Source organism: Chelonoidis abingdonii, chromosome 2, assembly GCF_003597395.2.
Source record: "Chelonoidis abingdonii isolate Lonesome George chromosome 2, CheloAbing_2.0, whole genome shotgun sequence".
Taxonomy (NCBI): Eukaryota; Metazoa; Chordata; order Testudines; family Testudinidae; genus Chelonoidis; species Chelonoidis abingdonii.
In genome coordinates this window covers 100,721,345-100,742,327 of record NC_133770.1, presented here as the reverse complement: position 1 = coordinate 100,742,327, position 20,983 = coordinate 100,721,345, and the positions used below count along the sequence as shown (strand labels likewise).

General features: G+C 44.5%; 3 protein-coding genes across 6 annotated transcripts in view; 2 read left to right on the top strand and 1 right to left on the bottom strand.

Moving 5' to 3' along the window:
- The window catches only part of LANCL2 (LanC like glutathione S-transferase 2), a 55,694-nt gene extending 50,837 nt beyond the window's left edge, over positions 1-4,857 (top strand). Inside the window, exons 9-10 of one of the 2 annotated variants that reach the window (XR_012655249.1) lie at positions 3,132-3,868; positions 4,029-4,857. Coding sequence is in view for 1 of the 2 variants with exons in the window: in XM_032793481.2 (XP_032649372.1) it covers positions 3,132-3,247 (116 nt within the window). In the remaining variant the exon portion in view is untranslated. Of the gene's footprint in view, positions 1-3,131 lie in introns of both variants that reach the window. The other variant, XM_032793481.2, reaches the window with a different exon arrangement.
- Positions 1-20,983, top strand: part of EGFR (epidermal growth factor receptor) — a 516,130-nt gene that overhangs the window by 362,957 nt on the left and 132,190 nt on the right. The window lies entirely within an intron of this gene.
- Positions 14,898-20,983, bottom strand: part of VOPP1 (VOPP1 WW domain binding protein) — a 201,796-nt gene continuing 195,710 nt past the window's right edge. For all 3 annotated transcript variants that reach the window (XM_032793479.2, XM_032793480.2, XM_032793477.2), the window contains exon 6: positions 14,898-19,489. In XM_032793479.2, coding sequence (XP_032649370.1) covers positions 19,308-19,489 — 182 coding nt within the window. In that variant the 3' untranslated portion in view covers positions 14,898-19,307. The remainder of the gene's footprint in view (positions 19,490-20,983) is intronic.

The following is a 20,983-nucleotide window of genomic DNA, read 5'->3' as shown; positions in this document are numbered from 1 at the left end:
AAGCAAAGTCACCCTTGGAGTTATTTGTAGAATAAAATCTTAGAAACTCACTGAGAACATGATGCAGAAAGAAAGCCACTCAGGGCTGTCTTGGGGTTAATGTGACCCGTAGCTACAAAAAATGGAAGTTACAATTTGGAGGAACGTTGCCAAGTTTTCTTTCTTTCTTTTTTTTTTCCCTCTCTCTGTCTAAATTTTTTTCAAGTCTGAGTCAAATTGCCCCTCTCTTGTGCGCGCACACTTTCTCTCGTGTGTGCTCTCTCTCTTTCTGCTGAAGTCACTAGGAGCTGCATTTGACATTGTAGGGTGATACTTGGGCCTAGTAGGAAGAGAAGATTTTTTAATATATCAATTTTTATTGAGCATCCGAGACTCTGAATCAGGAAAACTTTGCTATTCAGGGGAATGTTTAAGCATGTCTTTAAGCATATGCTAAAGTTCCATTACTTAAAGTTAAGCACATACTTAAGTGCTGTCATGAATCAGGGCCTGTAACTGGGTTGTTAGTGTTAGATGTTGGAACCCTGCGTGGAGATGCTGACAGATTCTTTCTTGGGGGGAGGGGGAGCTATAGAATTTTTGGGGGTGTTTTTTTAAAAATTGTCTAATACATAATGCCCATATTGTTTCACATTGGGCATTCAGTTTAAATAATGGAGTGCCTTCCACATTAGGAGATACTTCTTCAATAAAGAACTACTGTACAGTAAGTGAAGATGATACAGGGTGATGCTATGCCAATAAATAAGCATGTACTCCATATGTATAAACTCCTCTGACAGCCATAGGCTTTCTGATCCATTGTAGCACACTTTGAGTGACTTATCTCTTTAAGGTCCTTCCTTGTTAGAACTCTGCAGCAGCCTCTCCCATATAATTCATTTCTGGAAAAGGTAAAGAAATAGTTTCAAGTTTTTAAAAATCCAAATACAATGGGTTTGAAGTGAGAATTTTTAGTTTTGTTTTTAAGGTGGTCATTTAAAAATTGTTTTTAAGAAGTGATTAAACTGCAACATTAACAAGATTACATACTATACATCAGTAATGGCAGAACTCCATTTAGAAAACATTACTGATGTCTTCACAGAATACCAGTAGTAGCTCTAAAATGCTAAGATTCTTTCATCATTCATGGAATCCAAATTTTACTTGCATTAATACCATGTATTTGTATGAGACCTTGCACAACTGCGCCTTGAGGTTGATTAGGGCCTCTGGGCACTATCTTCCTGATAACAATAAATATATTAATATCTTGTTTATCTAGTGGGATGGAATTGGTGACATTTATTATGATAAACCAGGGTTCAGAAAAGAATGGTGACTCCCCTCCCCCCCCCCCCAATTTAAAGTTGCTCCTCTGGAGACACTGTGACAGGTTACCCCTGGGGTGCCACCAGGAACTATGATACCGCTGAGCCCTCTGACCTACCAGCCTGAGCTCCCTGTCACACTGTGCTGCTGTGACAAACTGCAGACACACTCCCGGTCTTACACTTCCACCAACATACACATAGGTAGGGACACACCCAACTGCAGTTGCATGCAGGCTCTCTGACTAGCCACTGCATGTACCAGCAGTAGAAAGGCTACAGCCAAGGTAACTCTCAGCTCCCCAGGCACATACCCCCTCTGGAGCATAAACCCAAAATGATACCATCTCGCGCTGCACAGGGAACCGTACAGCATAAGCTCATAGTGTTTCCCCCCCACCCCCCCACACACAATATGGAGAGGAATGTGCAACAGCCCCTCTGAGTTAAGGTTCCCACACACTTCACTCCAAACTCACTGTTTAGATTAAAACAGCAAATAAATTTATTAACTACAAAAGATAGATTATAAGTGACAGCAAACCGATGGAAGCAGATTACCTAGCAACTAAACAGAAATGCAATTTAAGCTTAATATACTAGATAGATTGGATCTGAATAGCAGATTCTCACCTTAACTGATGGTACAGGCAGACTTGTAGATTCTTAAGGCACAAGCTATATTAGCTTTACAGCTTGGGTTTCTCAAGTCTTCATACAGAAGCTAGAGATTCCTTTAGCCTGGGTCCAGCACTTCCCTGAGTTCAGTCTTTTTACTTGGGTGTTTCCAGGAGTCTTCTTGAGTGGGGAGGGAAGAACCACAGATGATGTCACTCCCTGCCATATATAGCTTTTGCATATGGCGGGAACTCTTTGTTTTAAAATTTGGTTCCCAGACCAGTTTGTGGAGAAATACTGACATCCCAAGGTGGAGTCCAGAATCATATGACCTGGTCACATGTTCTTGCAGAGTCATAGCAGCCATTACTTACGGGCTGTCTGGAGTGTTCCCAGGAAGTGTTCTTACCAGGTGAGAGATAAGTTTCTTCTAATGCCTATTATTTTCCCTAATGCCTCATTGCCCTGAATAGTAGGATGACCAGACAGCAAATGTGAAAAAATGGGCCAGGAGGAGGGGTAATAGGAGCCTATATAAAAAGAGGACCCAAAAATCAGGACTATCCCTATAAAATCGGGACATCTGCTCATCCTACTGAATAGGCCTTCCAACCAGCTATCTGGACTGAAAGCATCTTGTTTAGTGGGCATTATCCAGGTGTAACTACATTTCAAGCACATATACATAGTCAGTATTTATAACTTCAGATACAAAAATGATACATGCATACAAATAGGATAATCCATATTCAGCAAATCATAACTTTTCCAATGACACCTTACACGACCCATCTTGCATAAAATACATCATTGTGATACAGTCATATAATAGCACCATGAAGCATGTGAGGTGAGGTATCATAGACACAATCGAAATTAGGATAATAGGCTCTTTGATTATTGATCTAGGTTGAGGTAGTGTCAAAAATGTGCCAGACTCTTTGCAGATCCAGAGTGCCCCATAGCGTGCACAATTTAAGGCCTCAGTCCTGCAGTTGGATCCATACAGGTGAAAACTTGCACCCTTGCAAAATCCCAGTGGCTTTGGGGCTCCATGTGGACATAAGGATCCCCCCTGCTCAGAGCAGGTTGCTGGATGGAGGTTTTAAAATGGGTTCCGATATCTGGTTAAATTCTGACTGATATTACAATAGCTTAAGAATTTAAAAATAAACTAAGAAATCAGTTTGTATGTTTCAGGCATGGCGGGAGCTATTCATTTCCTATCGGACATATTGGTCCCAGAGACTTCCCAGTTTCCAGCATTTGAACTTGGACCTCAAAGGAGAGAAAACAAAGTGGAACAGGACAGCTAAGAGATCTGTTACAATGGAAACTCAATGTCAAGAGTGTCTAGTGCCTCTGAAACTGAACCAACTTTAAAGCCTAAACAAAGGACAAGGAAATCCCTCTTCACACCTCTTTCTCCAAAGGACCACAAGTCATTAAAGCATGAATCAGAAGCTATGCCCAGGTTTTATTTAAGTGATGCCTTCGGTGGTGGGAAAAGAGAGATTAAGTTTTGAAGTCTTTTTTGCGGTTGTTCTATTCAGGTTTTTCAAGTGTTTGCATGTTTCTTGGTGTTGTCCATAGATGTGAGTCTTTTGTTGTAAGCCAAAAGCTGTTTTCTTGTGTGAATCCCACTCTTGTCCCTTTTGTGCATGAGTAACAGCAGCAGGATTGCTATTTCTGCAGTGTGACTGTGGATAAGGTTCCCCTTTACCTGACAAATGAGAGAGGCCAGTGTAGTATAGTGACCAGGTTAATACATAGTCATATCTTAAATGAGCTGATAATTTTCAAACAGAACATTAAGCTTTTCTGTGCTGTACTTCTCTGTTTCTTTATAAGAAACATTTTTCTCCCCATCTTCTAGAACAGGGGTGGGCAACCTGTGGCCCATCAGGGTAATCTGATTGTGGGCCGCAGGACATTTTGTTAACGCTGACCATCCACAAGCACGGCCCCTCCGATCTCCCAGTGGCCATGGTTCGCCATTCCCGGCCAATCGGAGCTGTGGGAAGCAGCAGCCAGCACGTCTCTGCCACTTCCCGCAGCTCCCATTGACCAAGAACGGTGAACCGCGGCCACTGGGAGCTGTGGGGGGCCATGCCTGCGGATGGTCAACATCTGCAAAATGTGTCGTGACCTTCAATCAGATTACCCTGATGGGCCGCAGGTTGCTCACCACTGCTCTAGAAGTTTCTTTAAATGTAACTGGCTTGAATTTTAAGAAGTGATTTTTTTGGTGGCTCAGTTTTTGAGAAGGCTTAAAGGGACCTGATTTGTCAGACATAGGGGCTCAGCACTTTCAGAAAGAGAAGCCCCTTTAAGATTTCAGTTGGGCCCTGAAAATCGAGGCATTCAAAATCATTAATAATTTTTGTGACTATTGGTCTTCCTGCTGTACAGAGCTGCTGAGAGTCCCCTTCCTACAGCAGTAACAAAAGCAAAGTATTTCTTAGTTCATTAAACACATACCAGTAGATGCCACGAGTGTGTTACTCATACCAGCATTTCTCAGTTTCATGCAATAGCCAAGTGTGAAACTGTGACAGCAGTTAACACTTTTCCTGGTAGTGCTCTTTGGTTATAACAAGCACATCCTCTGAAGGAATCGGTACAGCATATAGTTTACAACATATAAGTAAACGTGGGGAGACCAGGGCTGGAAGAATAGAAGTGTCTAGTTATTGGTAATTCAGGAAGGCGCACCACTTCTGAAATGAGAGGAGAGCAACTCATTGCCTCTTTGTTCTCAATTTCAATGAGCCTAATAGCCCATTCGGTATGATGGGAGCTGTAAATGTTAGCCAGTTGGGGAGGTACAAAAGCATTAATAAACAAAACTTAAACTATCACAGTGACCTGCGGCTGAAACTTGTTATGCAAAAAATAAAATAAAATGCAGATTTGTGTTGAGCAACCTCCCTCTCCAGTAGTTTCAATAAAAGGACAAACGGTCTTGTAGGACCAGCTCTTCAGCAGGTATAAGTCAGCGTAGCCTCACAGCATGTGCTGTTGAGGATCTGTTGTCTAATAATATTTTTCTGTTTCGATCAGAAGGAAGGGGTATTGTATCAGGATTCCCGAGGAATAGAACTAAACCTGATGATCTACACTCTAGTGTGTTTTAAAATAATTATTATGTTAGTGCCGTCATCTGCGAAAAGGGCCGTATTGGAAGTGAAGGTTCCTTTATGTTGTATTAAGATTTCTGCAGTTAAAGTATATCAACCAAATCCCAACTTGCATAACCCCAGTTTGCCTGCTTTAAACAGTACCTCCCCATACCTCCGTGGTTTCATTTGGATACAAGGCTTATTCTCTATTTCTTTCCCTAAGCTATCATGCAGCTTTGCTATGCAATGTGTGCAGCCTACCGTAGGGCTGACATGTAGCCCAGTTCTGGCCTTGTGAGCCTCATAGCACTGAGGAAAAAATTGGGCCTCTAGTTTATAGAGAGCATTAAAATCCTTCAAAAGAGAAGGTGCTGCAGATATGTCATTATTTTTTTTCTCTTTCCTCCAGCCTCTCCCCAACCTCCACCTTTCCCGGTAACAATAATTCAGTTCACCTTTAATATCAGTGTGGTGTGACTGTGATCTTGTCGAGACTCCAACGGGCCTTCCAGACATATGCTGACATAAATACGAGCGATCTGTGCACCCCACAATAAGATCCCAGGACTGTCTTCACAATTAAACACTGGCTTTCCATCCTGTGCAAATGTCAGAACAGCGACCAGTAGGGCCCATTACACCATCTCTTGCCAAATCATTGGGGGGATTATGCCCCCGATTCATTTCTTTTGTAAGTGTCAGGAGGCTCATGTGACTGGCTGTATGGGTAGAGAGGAACGTCAGGAAAGGTTTTGAGCACAAGAGGGATCCTGGCAGGCTCCAGAGAGAAGAAAGAAGGGAAGGGAAGGGGCAGAAGGGCATGAGAGTGAGCGTAGAGAAGAGACAGGGGGCAGTGAGGAAATAGGAGAGCAGAGGAAGGGATACAGTGTCTGCAAAATGTACCATGGGAGGCCATGTCCAGTGAGGAAATGAGCCTGCTGTGGAAGCCCATCAGAATAATGGGTCTGCGGATGCAGGATGCAAAGCTGCCTGATGAGTCCTGCACCTCTTGTGGGTCCTGCTGCTTAGTTCTTTCATCTCTCGCCCATTATGACAGCGGAGCAAACGTCATCCTCTGAAGAGGGTGGTGTGGAAGTGATAATGAGGAGTTCCACAAGGGATTTTTGCTCCATGATTGTAAGCCTCGTTGGCTACTATGTACAGTCTGGCACTTTAGGCTCCATCCAGCCAGAGTTACCTCCCAAATGTGCATTATAACAAAAGAGTCACTGGATAGTTTTAAAAAATACACATTAGAGCTGTTTAATAACTGCTGGTTGCCGAACCTCCAATTAAAAAAAAAAACCGAACAGGAGAGCATCCAGCCTGTGGCTTGATTGGCCTGCTGCTGCTGAGTGAAGTTGACAGCATGCTGTGCAGCCTCCTTTTCTCACTCAAACTGGTAGCATGCTGGGGAAAGTAGGAAACACACTACTGAATGTTGGGCTTGCCTCTTCTCCCCCATATCTTTTATCATGGGCCCTTGTCGTTCATGCAAGCTCCATGGAATGCAGTGGGCCAATAGGAATGGGCATATAGTGCGTAGGGGTGCTTGTTTTTTGTAAAACAGCAAATTCTAGACTTGAGTTTCCAGAAACCACATGGAGCTAAAACTTTAAAATGTCTTTACATTGTTTAGTTTGCTTTGTCTGTGTTTAATGATCCGTTTGTGGCAAAGGAACAGCAGCGATGTTAAAATCAGAGAAGGCCATTGTGTGGAGGGGGAGGGGGGGAAGTGCTAGTGGTTTTGTTCATTGGTGTTATTAGTAAAAGCCCATTTGTCTGGTGATAACTTGTAAAAGCCTCTCTCCTGCGTGCACAGTCTGTTCAGTATATGGGAATGATTTACTAACCATACCAGCTAATCAGTTAGATGAACTGCTCCAGGGGGTTTTAATTATATTGAATGGAATAGGAAATCCCCAAGGCTGTGACTTACCTTCATAACCTGCCCCATAATGACATTGGAGGTCTCAGCATTGCTGAGCCTGTTTAGAGTCCTAAGCAATATAAAACTTTATCTACTGTAAATCATCCCAGAGCAGTTTTGCCTTAACCTACTTTCCATCTCTCCTTGTTCTATATGTTAAGTCGATAGATTCTTCAAGGAACGATTAATTGTAAAATCTTGTTGTTGTTGTTTTGTTTTTAACAAAACTCTCCAATCCAAAATGCCTTTCACCCTCACCTGATCTGAGAATTGTGTGTAAAATCATGCTTATGTCCATGGAGCAATAATTGCCATAATTGTTCTCAAGGGTCCTGATGGTACTTATTTCCTTTAGAAAATGCTTACTGATGAAAAGTCCTCTCTGTGCAAGAGCCAGGTATTATTATATTCCATATACTGCCTTCAGGTGGGGTGAACAGCTCTTGTTGGCATCAAGAAGAGTTGCATGCTTGGATCAAGGGCAGTATATGTCCCTTGCCAGTATGCAAATAATCTAATGTAAGCCTTGCAAAGTAAGAACGGCCATACTGACTCATACCAAAGGTCCATCTAGAGCAGTGTCCTGTCTTCTGACAGTGGCCAATGCCAGGTGCTTCAAAGGGAATGAACAGAACAGGTAATCATCAAATGATCCATCCCGTCTCCCACTCCCAGCCTCTGGGAAATAGAGACTAGGGACACCATCGCTGCCCATCCTGGCTAATAGCCAGTGATGGACCTATCCTCCATGAATGCATCTATTTCTTTTTTGAACTCTGTTGTAGTCTTGGCCTTCACTACATCCTGTGGCAAAGAGTTCCACAGGTTGGCTGTGTTGTGTGAAGAGCCGCCGGTTGACTATGCGTTGTCTTTTCTCCACTGTAGCTGAAGTCCTGACTAGAAATAACCACTAGGCCTATTGATGGTTTTTCAGTGTATTATGTGGAGTTTCAGCTGCACAAATTCTACTGTTTTGTAATTGGAATCACACAGTTAAATCCATATATGATGTTTTGAAAATGTATCCATTTGGGCTTGTCTACACTTGAAATGCTACAGCAGGAGGAGCTCTCCTGTCACTGTAAGAAATCAACCTCCCTGAGAGGCAGGAGGTAGGTCAGCACAGTCTACACTGACAGTTACATCAGTATAGCTGTCTTTTGGGCTATGGATTCTTCACATCCCTAAAAGCAGTAGCTATGCCAGTGTAAGTTCGCAGCCCTTAGTTTATAGGCTGTTCATTTGCAAGAACAAGATTAGCAAACCATTTTGAAGATCTTTTTGCCAGCCCCCACCGCAGTAGTCCATGTGCTGTAAAGGAGGTTCTAGTTAAAACAGCACCACCAGGTGTTGTGTGTTTCATATTTTTTTTATTTGCTTCCTGAACAATATATGGGTCCACCTCCCAAGTTTGTTTTCCACAATAGCATAACAATTAGTGGGGCTTGAAAATTCACCTGTCACTGCATTGTCTGATCCTCAACTGATAATGAAATGGTAGAGTTGGTTAGACTGCCACTGGTGGAATTCCAAAGACAATAGGCACTGCTGTTACTGTCTTTTCCCTGACATGAACTTAAATAGGAATTTTAATTAGTTATTCTTTTAATTTAATTTAATTAAATTAGATCTTCTACTTAACAGGACAAATGGAGCCCAAATCAAAGATGACTGAAGTCAGTGGAATTACACCACAGTTAAATTTGGTCATGCCAGCTCTAGACTTTAGGGTAGAGCGGGTAGAAGAGTGAAAAGGCAAGTGTGTGTAAAATCTGTATCATCCTGCCACATAAGAAGATGGTGTCTTCAAGGGCTCAGGGTATTATGCAGGTCAGTTGAATGGAGTGTGTATGTAATATGTCCCTGTGGTAGACGGTAAACTGACTTTACAAAGCAGTTGAGCACACGGTTCTTTTCCTTTTGACCCAGGCAAGAACTTACGTTAAGGAGCTCCTGCCACCCCATCCTAAGCAGTGACCAGATTAACACCTGTTCTGATTTTTCTTTCACTTGCACTGATGTAAATTAGCAATAATTCAATTGAAATAGATCAGAGGAAGGCAAGTGAGAGAGAGGGAAGGCTGAGCTCAGGCAAGTCTCATTAGTAGGCATAGGAGCATTCCTGCCAGTTAGTGCTCACACTTCCATTAGCATCAGGGCCCTGAAGAGGCTTTCCTCTTCTCTTCCTTGGCAAAAGTATGTTAACTGCTCATCTAAGGGTGAAGATGCTGGTTGGCACAAGCAGAAAACAAAGCAAAACATTATGAAGCTCCTGTCTCTGATGAACTTGCTTGCCCTCTCTATAGCCCTTCCCTAATTAACATGCAAGGTGCTTTGAGAACTTTGGATAGAAGGTGTGACAGAAGCACCATTTTTATTTTTGCTTAGAGCTGGAAGAGTGCATATAATTTATGTACGCTGCAGAAAAATTTCAAATAGCAATTGTTTCAATGCTAATCCTTAAATCTCCCCCCTCCCAAAGCCACCATAGAAAGTTCAGTCCAATTAGCAGAGGTTAAAAAAAAGAGGAAGCCTATTTTATTTTTATTTTTCAGTACTGTCTCACAATTTGTGCGTGTGTGTACTAAAGACTGAATCAGGGAGTAAAATGTAAAGTCCCCTTGGCTGACAGCTCTGAGCTCTGGTGAGTAAGATGGGAGGGAGGGCCTGTTGGACCAAAGATTTCCTCCTTGCAACCCTAACTTTGAGCAACGCTAAGGAGGAACCTCCACAGCAGCTGTACAAAGCCTCTTCCTGCCATGCCAGCGACAGTGAGGATGCGATTTCCACTCTGGCAACCAGAGCAGGCCTTTCCCCCGGTGCCTCTCCACAGTCTTAGGTTTGGGCCCCATGCTGCTCTAGGTAACAGGCAGATAAATAGAAAAATTGGCCTAGGCTTTTGCACCCATTTCCCCCTCCTTCCACACACGTGACCTCCTAAGTTGCAGTCTACCGGTGAGGGGGAAGAGGAAGAAGGTCATTGCAACAAGGACTAAAATTATTTCTCCTATTACGGTGCCCTGAAGTCGGTGGGCCTAATACGCAGGCAGCAGATAGGGCAAGCTCACGCAATGTGTTCCAAAGCCTACTCCGCTCCTCTGCTGCCGTAGCGTTGGGGATGTTAGTGCAGGGAGTGTGCTCCAGCAGGACCATTAATGGCCCTGCTGCAGGTCGTGAAAGTTGGGTGTGGGCCAAAGAGCAACAACACGGGGTGGGGTAGAGAGCCACAAGGTCCAGTCGGGGATGAGAAGGACTGAGGACAAAGGTGGAGTAGGAATCCAGCACAGGCCCAAGCAAGTTTGTCCCAGCTGGCTACTGTGATTAAAGCACTTTCTCTTCTTGAGTTTGGGGGATGACCTGGCTTTACAGACTACATACCAATCCAGTTTGGCAAACAATGGGTGTAGGCCACAGCAGAATAGCACACTTACATACCACTTTACCCTGCGCCACCCATGTAGAGCTTTGCCTACTTGCGCTGATCATGGTGGGGAACTTCAGGGTTACACAGTTTTATTCCTTTGGTGCTAGAATCAAGGTCATTCATATTGGTAAACCGCAGTTAGGTCACACATCCACACCCCCCAGTCACCTGTCAAACTTTGAGACCCCAAGAGATGAAACAAAGCCAGTGCATCAGATATCCCTGCCTATAATGAGACATCAGGACCATTAACAATGAACATGCCTTATTGTGATTGCTGTTGTGCCTCATCTACAGTGGGCCCAAAACCGCTTTCCTTTCAATCACGGAATGTGGGAGATAGCTAAGGGGCTGAAATGGCTGGTCTGTGCAAAACAGGAGCATGCGTTTTTATGTAGTTTAGAGCAGATAGTGCCTTTGACAAGCTGTTCATTACTATTTCCCTGACAATTCCTACATATGTCATTTACCTCCCAGGTTTGTAGCTGTAGCAGGACAGCTCTGCGCTCGCTGGAACATGAAGGCCTGTTGTGGCTCAGTTCTGTGTGGTCATGGCAGGAGAGGTCCCAGGTCTAAAAAAAAGGCTGTGTGGTTGAAGCCTTTAAAGGCAGATGGAGCTATTTCCACCTCAGTGGTGTGACCCTGGGGCTTTGTATGCTGAGCAGCAGCTGCTCTGAGCCCAACAATGAAGCCATTCTAAGCTACTAAATAAGCCTGTTTTAGACTGGGCAGGGAGGCTGCATATAGATGCCCTTGGTGTCCTTTGGCTAAAGAAACCCTGACAAGGCTCCACCCATTGGCTAGCAGAGGATAGGGGAGCGCTATAAAGACTTTGTCGTTTCCTCCCTCCCTGCCCTTTCATTTGCACACACAGGCTTTTATTTCTCTCTCTCGCTCTCTCCCCATTACCTGCGCTAGGGCCAAACATGGTCACAACACAACTCTTAAAGATGCCTTTGTGCCCAATCAGCCAGTAGCTATGAGATCTGGTAAGGCTCTAGCACAGGGGTCAGCAACCTCTGGCACGCGGCTCACCAGGGCAAGCACTCTGGCAGGCCAGGCCGGTTTGTTTACCTGCTGCATCCGCAGGTTCAGCTGATCACTGCTCCCACTGGCTGTGGTTCGCTGCTCCAGGCCAATGGTATCAGGGGTGGGCGACGGAAAGCCGTGACCAGCACGTCCCTTAGCCCGCACCGCTTCCTGCAGCCTCATGATTGGCCTGGAGCGGTGAATCACGCCCAGTGGGAGCAGCGATCGGCCGAACCGGTGGACGCGGAAGGTAAACAAACTGCTCTGGTGCACTAGGGTGCTTATCATGGCGAGCTGCGTGGAAGAGGTTGCTGACCCCCTGCTCTAGCATTTAAAAAAAAAAAAGGGCAGCCAGGGTGAGAGGGGAACTATTTTAAGCTGGGCTGTGCATGACCAGCAAAAAGGTGGGGGGTTTGGAGGGAGGGTGTGATGCAGTTAGCTACCTCTTCAGGCTTCAGGTCTGCCTCTGTCACATCCATTAGTACCCACTTTGACGCACCTCCCCTCAAACCTGCTTGTCAAATTCTGCCGCTTGCATCCTGGTTGCCTTTCAGGCAAGTTGGTGTCACACCCAACTCTCACGTGTCCCTCGCCATCTTTGCTGTCCTAAAGCCCTCGCCTTCCTGGCACTGACTCCTCCAATGAGGGCCGGGCTCGCTCCTACATGAGACAGGTACGCTTTGGCTGTGTGCTCACACACTCCCATAGCCCAGTCTGGGTCTTGTCAATCCCAGGCCTGCTATTCATGCTGTGGTGAAGGAATCTGCCTTGTGCCAGCAGTGTTAGTCAAACATGATAAGCGCTTGGGACCTGCGCCACTTCTGCTTCACTTGGAGCAAGCTTGGTTCATTAGCTGAGCTGGATTGTGGGGTAGCATTGCACAGCTGGTGGGCTTCTCAGCTTGGGCTGATCTACATGGGATATGACTGCACACCTACTGCCTAAAAATAGTGTGGCTGTGATAGCACAGGCTATGCTGAACTACAGGCCCATTCGCCTTGCTTGCGTGGCTTGCCCTGAGTGCTAGCTGTGCCTTCATGTTCACACTGCTATTTTTACATGCTAGCTCAAGTATGTCTTCCCAAGCTGGGCAGCACCAAGGGCCTAACATCTAGACCCACCCCCATGCGGGGGTGGGGTAAGTGTTGCCCATACCCAGTAATGTGCCTAGGCATCTGGCCCTCCTCCGGCCCCAGTCTCACGCCCCACCTCGACCTGCCCCCTCCCCCAAAAATGTGGGCAACAGTGCACGGTGCAGGATGGACACAGTGGCACAGGCAGGCCAGAGGACCATGGAGCACATGGGCAGATGGACACCAACACATGGGATGGGCACAGCATGAACCCCCGGCAGGGTTCCACCCTTTCCTGGGGAGGGCAGCCTGTGGGCCCCAGCCAGTCTTGTCTTCTGGTACCTACAGAATGGTAAAAGCCGGTGCCACGCCTCAGTCCCACGCTGAACCCCAGCTTCAGGCTCTGCTATACTCCCCAGTTCTGTGACCTCACCCATGTCCACACGTCCCTTGGTCCTGCCCCTTACCCCCCCCCCCCCCCCATGCCAGCCCTTGGCCTCTGCTCCCCATCTCTTTCCCTCCAAGTGCTAACATGATCTGTCATTGCCTGCCTGCCTACCCACCCGTCAGGGCCCACCCAAATTTCTACTCCTCCCAGCTCTAGTGTAGATGCACCATTGGTTGGACAGCTGAAGGCAGAGGCCTTGAGTCCTGCAAAATGCCTGCTAGAAAAATGTAAATTTGACAAATGTGTTCAGGCTGGGTAGCTGCATGGGGAAGGAGTGCCCCAGGTTTGCCTTATTGCTCAGACTTTGGACTCCTTGCTTTCCTTAAGGAAGACTAGTGCCCTCTTCTTTTTAAGCTAAAGTTTAATTTCATCCTGCTATCTCTAGTTATTCCAATTGATTCCGTGTTGTCACTGCTGTTTACACGCTTCAGCTGCTTGTTAGACTATCAACACATTTGGTCCCTCTTGCCCTTTTCCTACGTGTGATCACAGCTTTGCCAAGCTACACGTGTGGGGGCACATTTTTTTCAAAGGTACGTAGGCTCCTAAAGATGCAAACGATCTGATGGGACTTTCAGAACTGCTAATCCAGTTAGCTGCTTAATTCCGACTGATTTCAATGACCTCATTAAGCAATTTTTGTAAATCGCACCCTGGGCTACAGTTACAATGGGATTTCAGTGCCTAACTGCCACTTCAGGCACAGAGGTCCCAAATTTAAATCCTCAGCCCTTCTCTTCCCATCAGCTGCTGCCTCACTGTACCCGTACATATCCTATGGGTCCTCCATTTTGCTTCATGGGCATGAACCAAGATGCCTAAGTCCAGACGGCCCACACCTCTCGCCTAAGCTGAGCAGTGCTATGCCCAAATCCTCCTTGTGAATCTAGCCCTACGTGTCTATTCATAACATTTCTTTTCCCGGCATGCAGGAGGAGCTGCTGCCCCAGCATCAATGCACAGCTCATTTTTCAGCTAGAGGCCTAAAACCAGAGCATACACATAATTGGTCATCAGTAAGCTTTTGCTGTCACACCTGCATTGAACTGTGATCATTTCAGTAACTCACAGGAGTCAGACGTGGAAAAGGTCTTCCAGGCAACTGTAGGCTCATTTCTCAGACAGCGCTAGCCAGTGCTCTCTCTAGTCATGCGTTAAAGGTTCTGTGCCCAGCTGGAATATTCATCTCTTCACATAGGAAACTAGTCTACAGCCGCTCACTCTTAGGGAGCATTCCCTAGTCAGCATTACCTCATTATTTACCTTAATGCCATCCCTGCAGTCATTATTATACCTCCTTGAAGCAACCTTGGTCACTTCTTTGCACCCTCTCAGAAAGCTGTAGGGCCTGATGGACCACACGCAGTTGACTGCAGTGGAATTACAGAAGCATAGAGTTAATGTAGCAGAGCAGCCACTCAGGCCCTTTGGCTTTTATCATGTAACTCCCTGGAGACCCTGATTGCTCACTGCTTTTCCCTGTCATTTATGTTGATGCAAAATGTCCCTTTAATGTGGGATAAACAACTGCACCCCATTCAAGGCAAAGGAGAACAAGGTTCACAGCCCTTTATTTTCATTTAACCAATATGCAGCGTCTTGGGAAGGGGTTGGAGATAGGATCACAAACCTGCCTAAGTAGCTTGGCACAGCTGGGCCTCTATGTTCTTGTTTTGTATAGAGCTGAGCACGTGTTCAACTCTCTCTTAGTAATAAATAACTCCTTTAAGTACATCCCTCCCTCGCACTACCTAATCACTTTTACTGCCCTTTTCTTCACTCTGTTGCTTAATTTTGCTTTAATAGACTGCAACTTAAATTGAACTTTCTAGTGGCCCCATTCTAAGATAACAGCAGAAACTGCAGGGAGTAGAAGGACTAACTTCACCCCCACCCTCCCCACCACCATTCCCAAACCATATTGGGCAAAAGAAGCAATAAACACACCCAGATCAGTTTTATTTAGAATACATATGAAACATGACCCTATCAAAAGATACAGGGTTTCTTCCCGCATCCCCCCCACCCCTTTTTTCTTTTTAAAAAAATTAAAATAAAAGGGAAACAAAACAAAAACCTAGAAACCAAAAGACGAGGCATATCATAGGAAAAGCATGCAATCTGCAAATAATTCCTAGATTTACCCACAGTGCTGCTCTGTTTTCCATTAAGTATCAAATAACTTCACTAGAACAGGAGTTTGACTTCATTGTAAGAGGTGGTTATAATCCACCAACATTAATAAAGGAAAAAATCGGATCACAGAAAAACTTCACCAGAAGTTCAATGTCAATAGAGAGTATAAGAGTCCACTGGAAAAGGGTTCTACCCAATGTTATCAGGAAAACATCAGTTCTCTTGGCCACATTTAATATAAAAGGGTTTAACAACATCTATTTGCTCACATCATAAGGCCTAGTCTGTTAAAGGAAAAAAAACCCTTGATTAAGTTAAAAAAAATAATATAGTGTATACAGAGCCATATTATGTGATTGCAGGCAGCTTTACAGTAGGGGGGAAACTAGTTTGGGAAACATACAATTGTGCTATGCAGGTAATTGGGCCAATGGTGTAATACATATATCTGAAATGTTCACAGGACCTGCATTGCATACCCACAAGTAGCTGCTGTACCCTTACCACCAGCCCCAGCCAGGAAGAATATTTTAACAGTAATATCCTCAGAACACCATACTATTGCTGCAATACTTTTGAAATGTATTTTTTTCTTCAGTGTTTCTCAATACAGTAGAATTGGGTGAAAGCCTCTGGCCTGTGTTGTACACGTCAGACTAGCTTATCTAACGAGCCCTTCTGGCTTTAGATCGATTAAGCCCATGAGTAACACTGCAATAGGAGAGTTCACTAAGTGCAAGAGTCTCCTCTCAGGTCTGCACTGCAGATTTCCCCTCCAATATTCCGTGTAGGCACATAAGTCTGTGTGGAAAAACGATATGGGCAACTAGGAGATCTCAATAGTCAGTGGTTAAGCAATCCTGCAAACATTTATGTGCAATCTTAATTTTCAGCCTTTGAGTACTCACACTGAAGCCTCCTTGCTTAAAGTTAAGCACGTATGTGTTTGCAGGATCTGGCACCTTGGGTGCTAGCAAGAGACGTGCAATGATAAAGAGATTACAGTAAATTTAGATTCAGGTAGGTTAACTTAGTCAAGATCAGTTGGGTGGAGCTGAGAGGAATTTTGCCTTTCGTGTGTAGGACACACTAGGACACTCAAAAATATCACACAGAAGGTTTAACGAAGTTTGGTTTGTTATTTAAAGCCAACTCCCTTTTAAGTTTGTGAAAAAGAACAACAGAAAATATTAGAATTTGATTGGTTTTTAATCGGCAAAGTAGGCTGTAGGGATAAGCAAGAGATCAGGTCAAACTTCATGTTGGAATACGGCACTAAACCCAGCACTACAGAAAGGAATGAGCTTTCCCATGTATTGTGAAATCTTACAGTCTCAGTAAATACGAGTGTCTCTTTTTACCCTAAAAAGATAAATGGATATGAATGTCACATTCAACACTTCTAAAACACAGTATGGTTGGATACAATCTGATTTAACTTCTATGGACTTTACTATAAGTGCAAGTAGAAACACAGGGCCTGATTCTAATCTCATACCAGTGGAACCGAATGGACTTTAGCGGAGTTCCTCTTGGTTTATACCAGTGTAAGCAGGCTTAGAAACACTCTTCGGATTTGCTTATTTGATCATTTAATTCACAGCAAACGGGGGTGGGGAATCTACTCCACACTGATGCACACTAACAACTCCTTAATGCCCTTTGACCTACTCCTGTTCCAAAGCCAGGTAATCAAAGTGTACTAAGGAACTGTTACTGCACGTCAGCAGGGTCCACGTGGACAGTTTTGACGCAGCAGGCTAACACGGGATAGATTCACGCCTCAGCTTGCCGCAAACTAAATGTTCGGGTAGACAAGCCCTTTTAAAGACTGTATTCAGAAAATGCAAAAACAGCCCAGCCCTACAGGTCAGTATTTTTAACCTGATGTCATCTTTATCCCTTCATTTATTTCTTCTTGAAAGCAAGACTAATAGTTACATGCCAAGATGAAATCCAGTGCAAAGGCTAACAGAAATGCTACCACTGCTCCTGGCAGGAATCCTCTGCTTATATTTTATTTGCTAAACAAGTTTAATCTTTGCGTTTGGGCCAAATCGTGGTCCAGTTGAAATCAATGGCAAATCTCCCTCTGACTCCAGTTGAACTGGGATTTGGCCCCTTAAGGCTGCTTGCAAATGATCCACTGGACTCTATGAAATGTGTTTCTGTGACCCTAAGGATTCTAGCTGAAGTCCCAGGCTGGGCTTTGGTGAATGTAACACAATTCAAATGAATGCAATTTCAGGCCAATTCCTCCCAGAGTGTGTCAGGATTGTACTGGAGTGGGCGCAGAAAGTATTTTCTCCTAGATGTCACACAAGTGGCGATTTTCAATAGTAATTCTGCCTGAGTTATGACTACTGGATTTGATCCTTTGAAGGGTAGTTCCACTTAGAAAAGGGACTAAAAAGAGGACAGGGCATTCCCAGGTTTATTTGGTGCTTGGTATTTTCTGTACTGAAGGTGTGCAGTATACAAGCAAAAAGATGTTGGTCTCTGATTGTTAGCCCTGCAAACTCAGCCTGGGCTCTGAGAACCAAATTCTCACAAATCATCACCAGTGATAAGGCTCTGCAGGCTAAATAAGGCCCTCAACCACATCTCCGCAATGCAGATGTCTTGGGAGTATGCATTCAGTTACACATTGGCACTCTCAGGCATCCAGTGGGATGGCACCGGTGTAACTAATTGGAAGTTAATAAATATTTCTATAGGTCTTGTGCCAGGAGCTCATAGTTGAGGTGATTCTTCAGTTCAAACAGCAATAACAAACACCACACTTTAATTGGAAACAATCAAAATAAGTGGGAAAATGTCTGCAAAAACAACCATTCATTAACACCTCAGGAGAAAAGGTTTTGTTTGTTTGAAGATGTTGGGTAGTAGCCACTGCCACTCAAAGAACCTCCCAGGAGTATGAGGCAAATACAACTGGGGACATTTTCAGCATGATGCACAGAGACTCGTCTGCAAGTGGTATTGCATGGCCAAAGTGTCCATGCATTAGGCTCAGAAGCTACCCTTAAACATATATCCCAGTAAGTTATTGCACTTAAAACATCAAGAGAAGATTTTCAGATCTCTTGCTTGGAGAAGACAACACCCTTTTGTGCTCTCTCTATGACTATAAGACCATAACCAAACCCAGTGAGCTAACGCGTTGTATGGAACAAGGACCCAATCATCACCCAGTGACGTCAATGACAAAACTCCCAGTGACTTCAAAGGGAGCAAGATTGGGACCCAAGGCCCAGATGGAAGTTCAGTGCCCAAATACCTTGAGGATCTGGGCCTAAGTTCCCATTTTTTCCATTTTAACTTTAGGGCAGAAAATTCTTCTGTGTATTGAAATATTTCTAAGTAGTTTCTCTACAAGTGTAGATGTGTAGCTGTTAGCTGATAACATTTTCCCTGCCACACACAGGTCATCAACTATATTTTACAATCTTATCCTTGGCAGCAACAACAACAAACAACAACAACAACAAAAGCCCTCCAGAAAGTGTCAGAAGGAGAAGAGGAGCCAGGCTTAAGGTGGCAAGTTCAGAGTCCAGGTGCGGGTGGAGACCTTGCAGACCTGCTCATTCAAGATTTCTTGGACCCACACCTTTTATAGAAGTGAAGTTCTCAAGCAGGACTCGTTCCAAACAGAACCCACTGCCATGACTCGACTTCCTCGCTCGATGGCTTCCATAACATCCTGTCCCCCTTCTTTGTCTCAGAACAGAGCTTTCCTAGAAAACCATAGGCCATGAGGTTGGTGGTCACACTTCTCATAAATATCTTGCCCTGACTCTTTCCTCCAACTCACGCCTTCTCTCCTTTCTACTCTAGTAGAACACCACATTCGTCTACTGGGTTTTAGGAGAGCGTGCATCACTTTGTGGTTGCATAAAGCTGCTACCGTATTTTGCCACAATGCATTAATATACACCTTTGAAACAATAAATAAAGGGGAAACATACTGGATTTAAATATAGGTTTCCATTAAAAGCATTTAAAAGACCTTGCTTTAGTTTTGAATACATCAAAATGAAAATTCACCCCCTACTACAAAAAAAAATCATCCCTTGCAAGTAATGTTAATGGGGAGTGTGTGTAGGGAGAGTTAGAGAATTAGCAAGTGTTCAGAAGGACAGAGGCCCTCTACCCCAGTCACTTTGCAATGGCACCTGCTTCTCACAGAGTCAGGTAACAGAGCTGCAGAGTTGTTATGTGGAGGATTTCACCACCTGCTCATATGGAGGTGGTGGTGCGTTGCAGTAAGAGGGCAGAGGTGGGTACACTGGATTTCCTTGCGGGGAGTTGGGCTGGACATGGAAAGCCATAGCCATGGGGTTCATCACAGGTCCTCCTGGATCCGTGTAGTATGGCATCCCTGGTTGCTGTGATCCTAAAAGAAATGGAGAGAAAATACATTAATTTACAATGCAATGGTAAATTTATAACAAACAGACAGGCTAGTATCATGCTGCTTCAATGCTAGGGAAAGCACAGATGTGCTCTTCTCTAAAGGCAAATGATACATAGTAGGTTTTAACTGGAGTATGTGACACATGGCAAAGACAACGCACACAAGTTGTTTCCATCTGATGGCTGCCCAGTCACATGAGGTTGGTGGTCTCAGTCCAGTGGGCAGCTGTTGACACCATAACAAATCATCATCACACTTACTGGCACCCTGGCTGGGAGTCTCAGAAGACAACTGAAGGACTGAATGGACCCAGAGACGGAACTACCTTTCACCCCCTAAAGGTGCTTTCTCCAGATCCTGAGCACTGGGGATGCTTGCCCTGTCACTGCTTCTTCTGTGGATAGAAGAGTTCAGTTTCCAGGGCCGTTGAACCTGCACCAGTTAGGAGCTCTAAATTCACTTTGTAGAGAAAATACACGACAGGATCTCAACCTACACTCACAGCCTTTAACCGACATGCATGTATTCTATATCAAGTTGCCTGCAGATACTGTTTGAATACAGTAAGGACATATCCCCAAGGATAAATCCCCAAGAAAAATTAGATGGAAACCCTAGAACACGTATCAATGTACTTAGCTGTGTCAGCTAAGAAACAACATTCAGAGCAGCAAACAGTAAGGGCCCAGTTAATATCAACATGCTTGCCAATAAGACTGTTCTGTGGTTCTTCACTAACTTAATGGCAACATCTTTGACATTAGCAATAAGCGTAGGCCAGAGAGAACTGAGAACAAACATGGTTGCTCTACGCACCAAGGAAACTTTGATGTCATTGACATTCTGTCAGTTCATTTAGGCACAAAACTTCAGCCAGCTCAAAGGGAAAAAATGTAAACACAGAACCAAAGTCATATCAAAGAAGATATTAATAAATCACTACATCTAATGACAAAGGAAAGTAAGTCGCTAAAAGCAGCGTTTTGAATATGATGAAAAAGAATCATTAATCAAACACCAAACTACTGCCTGGAAACTATGATGATTAGTATTGTATCAGTATTATATTACAGTAGTGTCTACAGGTCCTAGCTGAGATCAGGGGCCCACTGTGTTAGGTGCTGTAAAAAGACTGGGTAACACACAATCCCATAGGTGCTGGAACTAAGAGTGTGGGGGGAGCTGCTGCACCCCCTGGATGCAAGTGGTTTCCATCATATGCAGGGTTTACAGTTTGGTTCAATGGTTCTCAGCACCCCCCACTGTACACATTGTTCCAGCACCCCTGAACAGTCCGTGTCTCAAAGGCCTGGTCTACACTGGAGGGGGTGGGGGGATCAATCTAAGATACACAACTTCAGCTACGAGATCCGGCAGGTAGTGTAGACATACCCAAAGTGTTTAAATCTAAACAGACGATGGCTTGGAGGTGGGAGGCAGAGGCACAGAGACATGAAGTGATCTGTCTGAGCT